Raw genomic sequence first — 11394 nt, 5'->3', positions numbered from 1 at the left:
TACTGTGTGGGTGCAAACACTTCACGGCTTGAAGAACGTAAAGGAAAAATGGGGACAGTCCGAGCGATGGGCTCGTCACCTACAGGCAGTGGCAACAGGGCCGTGTAAATACTGTAAGCAGATCCGTAGGGTCCCTTTAGGTAACATTCTGGGACCAGTGCTGTAGTTGCATTTTCGTACTCCAGTCTTCACATTTTAGGTTCGGGGAGGAATCTTCGAGGGGCCGCCGTCCCTAAGTGGGGTGTTTTCCTTCCTGAGCGCAGCTCCCCCACTTCCCCTTCCATTTAGCTTTTAGGTAGGAGCTTCCAAAGGGAAAATCCAGTCCTGTCTAATCTCCAGCTAATGGGTGTCTACTGAGCGACGAGGTCACCAGAAAGAATAATCGCACAGTGCCTCTTTGTGCAGCAAACACAAAACCAAAAGCTAATGCATTCCTAAGCCAGCCAGATTGTTGCTGGCTGACAGCATCCTCCTCTTCAGGGGAAAGGTTGGGGCACCCACCATGCTTGCTCAGGGAGGCCGCACAGCCATTGCAGGAGAACAAGGCCATCAAGGGAGGGAGGAGAGAGGAAGGCCGGTGGGTGGGGGGCGCTGCCGAGGCTCTGTCGGTTCTCTTTGCCGACGGTTGGGGTGCATTGCTGAGGAGCAGACGTTCTCGTAAATGTTTCGTGCAGTCGGGAACTCAGCGGGTCTCCGGGGCTTCTTGCCACAAGTAAGAGGATAACAGCGACGGCAGCTTCAGCCCCGCTCCTGCCGTTTGCCTGGTTTCTGAGTCTGCCCCGCCTTCACATAAGTAAGACTTCCTGCTTGCTTTTGGCCGGCCACTGGAAGTGCATCGATTTATGAGCGCTGAGCACAGACCCTTAACTCACAATGGCACCTGTTAGCCACAAGCCAACTAGCTCTTGGGTTTGTGTTGGTACACTCCAGTTCGGGTTTTCAAAATTATATTTTGGTGTAGTTATTTAGGATTTGCAAAACTCAGCATAATTCAAATAACCTGTTTTTCCCCCCTTAGAACACTTCAGTTATGGAGGATCAAAATGAAGATGAGTCCCCAAAGAAAAATACTCTTTGGCAGGTAGGAATGAACGCGCACAGATAAGATAGCCGTCAGCTGACCGTAGATGAGATGCTCCCTCAGCTCATGACCTCAGTGGAAACAAGAGCCAAGCAGTTTTGTTTTTTGTGTGTGCAGTTTTGCTAGTTTCAGAATTCACCCTAATTTATCTCCTGTTCCTTAGGGAAGTGTCTTATGAATAGTAAAAGATTTTAGAGTTTTCACAAAGATTCTGAGGTGACTGTAGCCTAAAATGTTCTGTCTGGTCACTGTCTAATCCATAGATGGACAGTGTTGGCATCCCTTGTCACCAGAATGGCACCTTGTCACACACCACTATATGCATTGGTGACTGATTCTGTTCCCACCCTTCTTCCTCATTTCCTGTTGGTTCTCCCTTTCCTTTTAAGCTTAGCTTCCTTTTCTTCTGGCTCTATTAGTTTGCCAGTTTTCCTCCCAATCCCCCATTTTTTTGGAGTGGGATGCAGAGAAGAAGTATGTGAAGTTCATGATTTGGCGTTTTCATCAACCGTGTGATTTCATCAAATTATTTTTCCTTTCTTGAAGAAACAAAGGCAGAACGAATCTAAATCTGAAGAGAATAATGTTATAAAAAATACTCTCTAGGTTCATTTGATATGGAGTGAAAGGGTAGGTTAGTTAGCAAGAACGAAGCGTCTCCAACAGATTGGACACGAAGTGCAACAGAGCCGACAATGCCAGGAAGATCGTTCTGGGCCAGGCAGGTGGTTGGAAGCGGAAATGGGGATGCGCCGTGGAATCGTGCCCTTGGCCCTGGGTTTTGGGCCCTGCGCTCAGACTGACTCCCGCTCCTCCTTCCTGTTCCGTCTCCTGCAGTGGGATTCTCTAGTGATTTTTCAGTTCAAGCGGCTCTTAACACTTTGGCTTTCAGGTTTTCTTTCATCTTTTCTTTTCGGTCAACTCGTTAATGGTAGATCAGTGCTCTAGGGAGGGTAGGTGGTTAGGAACCTTTCTGTAAATGAAATAATAACCCTTTTGCTTATCAGATGACATAATGGGTTTGAATGCATTTTGTAGATTAGAAAGCAGTACATAAATGCAAGTTGTTAACCATCATTATATTTAAACTTTTGTGAAAGGAATTATTTTGACAAGATATTACAAAAAAATACAGTAGAAAGTGGGGAGAAAACATACAGCTTTTTGTCTTGATTAGGCGCTTTTAACATTTTCATATGGCGTGTTTCCTTTCACACAAATTATTGTGGTTATGCTATGTAAAATTCTGCATCTTGCCTTTTATTTCTTAATATTTTTCACAGAAGTGTTCTCTTGTTATTAAAAAATCTTACTTTATAAACCTAATTTTAATGGCTACATTATATAGTACTTTGTGTAGATGTATTATAATTTGCTTTAACCAGTTGCCTCTCATTGGACAGTTATTTCTAATTTGTCTCTATTATCAACATTATGGTGAACATCCTTATGATTAAAAGCAACAAAGATGTTCCATATACCAGTCGATATTCACCACAGAATTTTCACTTCATCTGTTTTTGAGTGTTGATTTTCGAGTCTGAACGTCTTAATAAAAGCAACATCTAAAATTTCTGTTCAGTGCTGCCCTCTGGTGTTACTTGCTGTGAGCGAGCTCTGCCTCACAAATTACAAGGGGAAAACATTCCTAGACAAGGGAATAGTTAAGATAAATGGGGAGGGAGGTAAATAAATGCCTTCCGACTTCAGACAGAACTTTCTTCAGACAGGAAAGGTTTATAAGATTTCATCAGGAAAGCCAAAGACTCTTTTTGGATGTTTTCAGAGGCAGCCTTCTTTCTGGGGTGGGTTCAGTCCACTTACAGTTAGGGAGCCTGCTGATAACTAAAGCTCTTGGTTCTTTCTGTGTAGGACTTCTGAGAGAAGCTCCTAAAAGAATTATAAATGTTTGTGATGCAACTCATCAGTTTTCCAAACTCTTATAAGTTATTCCTTCTGGTGTTACACATGGAGGGGCTGCCAGAGGACCGATGGGCAGATAGCTTGGCCAGTGTTTGACAGAAGCATCAAGGTGGTTTTGTTTTTAAACAGTTAAGTTACTGAGCTTCATGGGATCAGTAGCAGTTGTGGCTTCAGTTTAGGGATTCAGATTTTTTTTTTTTTTTGATACTATTGTCCAAATGCAATGTATATAGTTTCAATTTCTAAAAAACAGACAAGATGTTGTACAAGGACCATGTTGATTTGATGAGAAATGCACAGTTAATGTGGAAGTCGGTGGGATACCCGTAAGCCAGCTATGGAACACGAAGCCCTTTGCAGGCGCACACGGTTTCTGGTCGGGAGAAGGGAGTGAAAGGCAGCTGTTTAGCATAAGCCCAGAAACAATACGGAAATCAAAACTGTTCGGTCAAATGAAGCTTTTTAGATCCAGTTGCCTTCAAGCTTCTCCATTTGATAGACGGGCAGGTGGTTTTCAAAGTGTGGTCCCTGATTTGCGCCCCGGACCGGCAGCGTCACGGGGGACTTGTTAGAAACGCATGATCTTGGGCCCTACTCCAGACCGATGGAATGAAGAGGCCTGGGGCGGGCCTGGCGCTCTCTTTTAGGATGCTCTCTCGTTATCTCATGCACACACAGGTGCAGAAGCCATTGCCATTCCCGAATATCGCGTTAACTTTCAGCTTCGAGGAAGTAAAACGAACTATTAAATTAGTCAGGTCCGCTTGGCCAGGCTGGGCGGTTTTTCTAAGCTGGTCATCTTCAATGTTCGTTTTCTGATAACAGCGTGGTTTGGGAATAAGCTTTGGAGAACAATGATTAAGACATCAGTTACTTTTAGAAATAGCTGTAACTTCGCCATTTACTTTAGAGACGAATTCGCAGACACAGGCCCTGAATACATTTTTAATTACTTCCTGAAAGAATTAATAATGGAATGAGCGGTGGTAAAGGCTTTAGGGTAAAACTGGCACTTTAAGATTAAATTCACCGAGTGCAAAAATGTTTCTAATGAAATACTCATGAAATTTCTTTTCCTTGTCGAACTAATTATTTGTGTTGCTGTTGTTTTTCTAAAATAGATAAGTAATGGAACGTCATCCGTGATCGTCTCCAGAAAGAGGCCGTCAGAAGGAAACTATCAAAAAGAAAAAGACTTGTGTATTAAATATTTTGACCAGTGGTCTGAATCAGATCAGGTGGAGTTCGTGGAGCACCTTATTTCCCGAATGTGTCATTACCAGCATGGACATATCAACTCGTACCTGAAGCCCATGTTGCAGCGGGACTTCATCACCGCGTTACCAGGTAACTCGCCCACCTCCCGAGGGCGGAGGGCTGCCGGCCCGGGCCGCGGCGCCGGTGCGCGCGGGCGCGAGGAGCGTGTGAGCACAGCGCCACGCGGCTGCTTTGGGACCCGGACTGTGTTTTAATCTAAAGAACTTGAAGGCAAGTTCTAATTTAGCGTCTGTCCAGGAAGTGGAGGCCGGGCCTGTGACCGCTGGTGCGGATCGTCGTCAGCGTTGTTTCGTCTGAGCTGTTTAACGAGTTAATGCTGTGCAGCTTATTTTCATGTAGTCTGTGTAATCTGCAGTGTTCCCTTTATAAGTTGTTGTTGTTGTTGTTGTTGTTTTAAGCACAGGGCAATTTTTCCTGTAGTGTTTGTGCTTGAGAAGTGCCCCAAAGTTTAGGATATTCATTTGTATCTGAAGTGGCACTTTAGGGAAAGGCAAAAACATATTGGGAAAACTGATAGCATGTGTTTATTACGTTTCTCAAAACTTATTCTGCATCCTCTCCCATACTGCCCTTCCTCCTCCCCACGTGTGCACATGAACACACACAGTCACACATGCTCTCGCACACACACACTTACACACTCACACACACTCACACTCACTCAATTAAGTTTACTTTGAATTTTTTTCAGTAAACTATTTTTTAGAATAGTTTTAGGTTCAGAGCAGAACTGAATGAGAAGTGCAGAGTTATACTCCTCACCCGCACGCCCCTCCAGCCTTCCCCACTGTAAGCTTCGCAGGCCACAGCCGGGCATCGTTATAATCCATGACTCCACTGGCGCATCATTATCACCCAAAGTCCATACTTTTCACGTTACAGTTTACTCTCAGTGTTTTAATTGTGTGGGTTTTGATATGTGTATAGCGACATGTATCTACCGTTATAGTATCATGCAAAAGAGCCTCACGCTCTGCAGCACTCTGCCTGTTCGGCCCCTTTGATTTTTGAGTATTCATCCATTGTTTTTTCTCTTTTCATCTTCTTCTCTCTGTATCTCTGTCTTTTAAATTTTTTTCAGTTTATATTTGGCTAGATAAGAGAGAGATTTCATTCCTGAAGAGAATGCTGGCCAGATGTTCTCCTCTGCCACGTCAGCGTAGTCTGGAAGTCACAGCCGCCGTGCCGGGGCAGGCTTAGAAATAGCCAGGGCCACACAGGTGCCACTGCCGCGAGCCCTGGCCCTGTCAGAGCCTCTGGATGGCTCCTCAGAGCAGCTCCTCCCTCAGCCTGTCTGATGCGCAGTGCACCAAGCCCCACACTGAGTAGTCCCCCCGGCAAACGACCTGAAACCTGGGGCTGCCAGTCGACAGGCCAGCCTCTGATTTCTAACCCCTCCTCTAAAACTTGTCAGTTTGCTTTCTACAGTGGGAATATTTAAGGGTCTCTGGGAGTTAGCTTAGAAGATCTTGACTCTGCCATTATCTTTTTACTGAAATGTAGCTCCGTTTGCCTCATTTCACCCATTAGTATTTCTAGAAAAGCAAAATACGAAGCCTCTCTTTCTCGAATCCTAGTATTTAATAGCTGAAGGGATCCGAGCCATCACTTAGTCCTCTTTCTCGTCGTGTAGGCTCGGAAGCCAGACTGTGGGAAGTGGACGGAATGCCCCGCAGCACACATCTTGGTTATTGGGGTGATTGTGCAAGTGATGGTGCGGTGCAGGATATTTCAAAAATTAGTGCAAAAACTGAAATCACTTATAGTTCAGATGACTCTAGAAAATTCCTTAAGTCGACCCTCGTATAGAATACATGGTTTGCAACCCAACTCAGTAATATTTACTTTTAATTATGAGAGAAAGAAAGAAAGAAAGAGGGGTGGGAAAAGAGAAAGGTATGCTTTTAATTGCATGGGAGGAAGGGAGAGGAGGGGGGATTTGAGAATTAGAGGTGGCTTTCAGCATGATGAGTGCACACGGGGTGCAGCTCCCGTCTGTGCAGTGCAGGCCCCAGAACCCCCATCATGCAGGCCTTTCTCCTGACTCAGGCTGCATCTCACACTGAGGAAAGTTGAAGTAGTTTTTAAAGTCGATGGTGGTGGTGGTTCCTCATAAGTGCTTTTAACTAAATGAAGTTACGCCTCATTTTTCTCAAGCAGATCTGTTTATTGTTTTTTTCATTGCCTTCTACTTATAGTTTTATTTTCCCCTGTAATTTGCTTCTCAGACATTTAAGAGTGCCAGGGACCTCACCTTCTATTGACAGAATATCCACGAGGTGGCACTGTTGTTCTCTTGATTTGTAGAGTGTAGTTCAGAGGAATCCCTTTTTCTTGGGGAGTGTATGGTCTTGGAGAAGAGACAGAACAGATGAACATGTGTTATGTATATAAATATGGTTAGTATAATTGCATACAATTCAGTTTTCATTATAGCAAATTTTAAGGCATTGTCCATATCTCTGTTAAAGCAGAATTTTGTGGTATTGACTATTACACAAAATGAATGGACCATTGGCTGGGACATGGAAATATTTTTGTTAAAATGCTATTTGTTTTCACAGGATTTGATCTGAACATATATACATATGTCAGTATGTATCATACGCATGGATCTAATAGCTGGGGACACGCTGGCCGAGTTGGTCGTTAGTCAGTCTCTAGTAGACTTGGATTAAACCTGGCATTAGTTCCTTAACCCAGACCCAAACTTCAGAGCGTTAGGGGAGAGACAGGGCCCTGCGTATGTTCCCACTTAGATTTAATAACGTGCGGAACAGCTTGCTGATCAGTGCTTAGCTTTTACTATAGGTGATCTTGAGTTTGAATTTTCACTCTGATGAAATTGACAGTCAACTTAAGACTTCTTTTGATTGTGAAAACCATTAATTCTATTATAATCGTATGTAGTTCTGACTTTTTGGTGCTCACTGTGACTATCATACCTGTCAGTATAGGGAAAACGGAAAATGTTTGTGGTCTCTGGCTCCTTTTGGTTCAGTGGAAAAAGTGATAATTATGATATGCTTTTCTAAAAATCATGGTAAATGTTTAGTCTGCAATGTCAATTTCTGCAGGCTAAGTTTGTGGTTTGTAAGAACTGTCGTTAAAGGGAAAATTTATACCATTTGAAGTAGAAGCAGATTGTACTTCAAAACGCATGATAAACATTGGCGATCCATTTGGTAAGGTGTCTAAGCAATTAAGAATTTCGAAACATTTAGCTTCTTGGCCATGGTTCATTCATTCGTCCTATCCCCAGTAAGGACGACACATCACTGTGGACCGTACGTGTGGCAGACTCGATCAGTGGTCTTGGAGCTGTGGAAGAACCAGCGCGTAGCTCGGGCCTTAGGCTAGGCGCTGCACCAGAGACCCCCGCGTAGCCACGGAGAGCATGGCCATCGGCTCAGACGCCCCTCAGTGTGAACCCGGCCCCTGCGCAGTAGCACAGGAGCCTGTTTCCTTATCCCTGTGGCAGTAATAGTACTGCTGCTTCATGGGATAGCGTAAAGATCACAGGATGTATGTAATGTGACTGGCATCTGGTGGGTATTCTGAGGATGGCAGCGTAAAAAAATAACAATAATAATAATAAAATAAAAAGCCCAGGGAAGCAGGAAACACCTGCTTCTCCAGAGGTAGTAAGATTTATTGCCAGGAAGTTTTAATTATTCACCCACTAATTTCCAAATTGGTTCATCCTGACATCATATAGGTAGGTGTATGTGGCACTTTGTTGGCCCAAAGAAGTGTCGGACTTTGTGACCTGGGCATCATTTCACTTCATTTCTGTCTGAATCCGTAGGTCAGTATATTCCAAGATAAAGGCATCCGATGACTGTTGCTGTCAACAGTTGTGTGTGTGTGTGTGTGTGTGTGTGTGTGTGTGTGTGTGTGTGTGTAAGGTTTCTGACTTCAGATTTTATAGCCACATAGATCTGTGACCAGGAAGGGGGAAGGGACAGCAGAGGTGGGTGGGGAAGGAAGTTTCTTTGCAGCTGTTCTTTGAAATGTGTTTCTAAAATAATAAGCGTTTCTATAAGTGCATGATCTAAGCAGCTGTGTTATAACTGGCTGTAGTCAAGGGCATTGAGCTGCTATTACACATTTGAGTTTGATTTTGATAGTGTTATTTACATATTGAGCTTCGAAATTTGTGCCTTTTAATTGTTTTAATTTATTATTGAAAATTTTCCAGACTTTCACCTTGTCCCTATAATTAGCAATGGTAGCACGTCTTCAGCATTGTGTGTGCAGGATCTTAGCCTCATTTTTCTGAGGCCATTATGTCCTCTGCTGCCTTGGGAAGGGGGTGGGGTGGTGGGAGATGGAGGCGTCTCAGCATGGTGGAGTAAATGAGAGCCAGACATTGGTACCTAAGGAAATGCTTAGTTTTATCACCTCAAAGCGCTTTTTAGCCCTGGCAAATGGACTGCCTTATGCAGTAACTTCTTTGTCTGAACAGGCTTGAAACCAGAAAGTTTCAAGGTCTGCACGGCTTCTGTGAGTCTACTCTTAAATGCTCAAACAGAAGTTGTGTGATTCCTAGCCTTCAAATATTTAAGGGGATGAGACTTATAACCAAGATATTAGAGGGGGCTTATTTAGTGCTTTGCTAGAGGAGGTATGTAATATTTTCTCTCAGAAAATAACAAAGAGGAACACTGCTTAGCTCCTTGACCAACAATATCAACTAAGGGGATTTGGGGACAAGGGAAGGGAACAGAGTGATACTCATCAAGCACTTCTGTGTCTGGCTCCTTAATAAACTCCTCTAATTTACCTTCCCAACCAGGGCGGGAAGTTCCTTCTCTGTAAAGAGGATATTGAGAGTACCCCTCTCAGAGGGTTCTCGTGCAGGTCGTGTGAACTAATCTGTTTCAACGTTGACTGTCCTGTCTATTTTGTGGAAGACCGAGATCCAAAAAGGAAAACTGCTTGCTTCAACCAGGTTAACATGCTGCTTCCTAGGAGGATGAAATGAATTTAAAGTATTATCCAAAGGAAGTAAACCAAGTCTCATTTGTATTACTGAGATGCTGCTGAATTAGACTGATAGCCTTTGAAAGAAGGGGAACTATCTGTTAGTAAGTGATTTCCTTATGCAGAAACTCACTGCTAGCCCAGTGGTGAGCCATGGAGGAAGAAAAATCCAAGAGGACTGTGAAGCAAGAGTGCCCAGCGTGTTAGAATTACCTGGCGGAACTGCTTAAAAAGGTAGATTTTTGGCCCTCACCATCTAAAGATTCTGACCGAGTAGGTCAGAAGAATGTCCAGGGAATCTGTTTTTGTTGCTTTTGTTCGTTTTTAAAGTCAGCAACCACGAGAGATTCATACACAACCACACAGGCTTCTGAGAAACATCTCCCAGACCACCCAATCAGGCCGAGGCCTGGATGCTGCTTTCCCAGTTCATATACAGACGAGCGGACGTTGCAGCCATCAAGACCTGAAAAGGCAAATGCAGTGCATTCTGGACTCGCTGTTTGTTTCATCTCTCAGAGCAGAAGACGCAGGAGATGCGGTTAAGAGAGTGTTTACAACCAGCTAGGAGGATTTGGCTGGCGATACGGAAGTAATACAGACCTTGAAAAGTGACTCTATGCTAATGGCACATGTAGAACTAGAAGACAGTCTGATAAGTACCCCAGCGTTGGACAGATCCAGGGAAGACGTAAGTTTATTAGCCCTTGGATAGAGATTTTAAAGAAAATGATTAAAGGGCAGAGAGATTGTGAAATTTGGAATTCCGATGACTGTTTTGTCAGTCCTAGCGGTGGAGCAGCCCAAGCAGAACCATGTGATTATCTGGAGATTTCCCTGATCATAAATAAACATGGGCGGAAAGAGGGAAGAAAGGGGCACAGCATCATGGAGACACAGAAAGGCAGCCTGAACCTTAGAGCATTGTACGAAGACGGCAAAACCCTGAATAATGTAAAATTGTCCAAAATGGATAAGTAAACGGGAGAGTTGAAAACAAACACAAACATCATCTCGGGAGCACAGTGTGAAGAATGAAGGGACGGTGTCTTCGCAGTAGATCGTGCAGCGATGATAGGAAGAAGCCGCATGTTTCCACTCGTCACTTTTTTTCTTTCCCCACTAAGAATAATGGTTTTAAAACCAGAAAAAGATAGAAAAATTATAGTCCAAGAAAGCTGTGACGTGTTTAGGAAACATGTAGCGCCTGTCGACAAGTAGGCCTAAAGCCATTGGTGCAGGATGGGGACAGAAGCTGTAGCTGTGAGGATAGGAATTGTGGGACACCGAGGAGTAATGGAAAACCGGAGGCAGAGCTGCTGGGCACCCCGTGCCCTTTTCAGCTTGCCAGCTGTGTTTGGTGATTCTGCGTGGTAGTGCCCCGAGGCGATTGACGAGCAGATTTCCTGGTTTTAAGAATTGGACAACCGGAGTGAGTGTATTTGGGGGATATTAGCTGGTAAATTTGATGCCACACTCCAGCAGAGTTCTTAAGTGGATCATCAAGCCAGCCGCAAAGACCCCAGGCTTGTGTCCGCCTGGAGGGTGTGTACGGAATGCCAAAAGCGTTAGCTTTGAGAGGTGGGATTTAGGGGTTTTTAATGTTCTGCTTACATGCATTCTACCACTTTTCTGTAATGAACATGAATCATATGTTAAAAAGGGACACAAAGCAGCTAGTGCCAACTTGTTTTTAAAAAACGCAATACCAACTGCACGTAGTAAGCACCAGCAAGGGATCGCACCGAGCAGCCACGCCGGCTTCACTGCTCTCCTCGTTGGACAGATTCCCAGACCAGCAGGTCAGAAACGCGGTACAAAGGCGGCCATGTCCTCATGGGGCAGAGTTCCTCCAGATATCCCCAAGGACTGAGGAGAGGTGTGGGCTGGACGCAGCCGCCCAGATAGCGACAGAACCCGTAGCGCAGTGCTGGCACCGTGACAGTATTCAGTGAGTAGATCAGGGACAGCCTGGAGGGACAGCTCCAGAACCGTGGGCGCTGTCCTTGGTTCTGACCCATTTGACATGTTTGCCCACAAACTTGGGAACAAGGACTTCCTCCGTTTGCCCCCCGTGCAGATCCGGGGTGGAATACCCACTCTTCTGGATGACAGAAGGTTCTAGA

General features: G+C 44.5%; 1 protein-coding gene across 8 annotated transcripts in view; it reads left to right on the top strand.

Annotated features, from left to right (window-relative positions):
- FBXW11 (F-box and WD repeat domain containing 11) overlaps positions 1–11394 on the top strand; it is a 108193-nt gene that overhangs the window by 62081 nt on the left and 34718 nt on the right. For 6 of the 8 annotated variants that reach the window (XM_023537157.1, XM_023537153.1, XM_023537152.1 and 3 more), the window contains 2 exons: positions 1019–1081; positions 4126–4351. In XM_023537157.1, coding sequence (XP_023392925.1) covers positions 1019–1081; positions 4126–4351 — 289 coding nt within the window. The remainder of the gene's footprint in view (positions 1–1018; positions 1082–4125; positions 4352–11394) is intronic. The other 2 variants (XM_023537155.1, XM_023537159.1) reach the window with 1 other exon arrangement.

This window comes from Pteropus vampyrus, unplaced genomic scaffold (assembly GCF_000151845.1).
Source record: "Pteropus vampyrus isolate Shadow unplaced genomic scaffold, Pvam_2.0 Scaffold179, whole genome shotgun sequence".
Lineage (NCBI taxonomy): Eukaryota > Metazoa > Chordata > Mammalia > Chiroptera > Pteropodidae > Pteropus > Pteropus vampyrus.
Note: the sequence above shows the minus strand (reverse complement) of the source record. Positions and strands in the feature narration are given on the sequence as shown.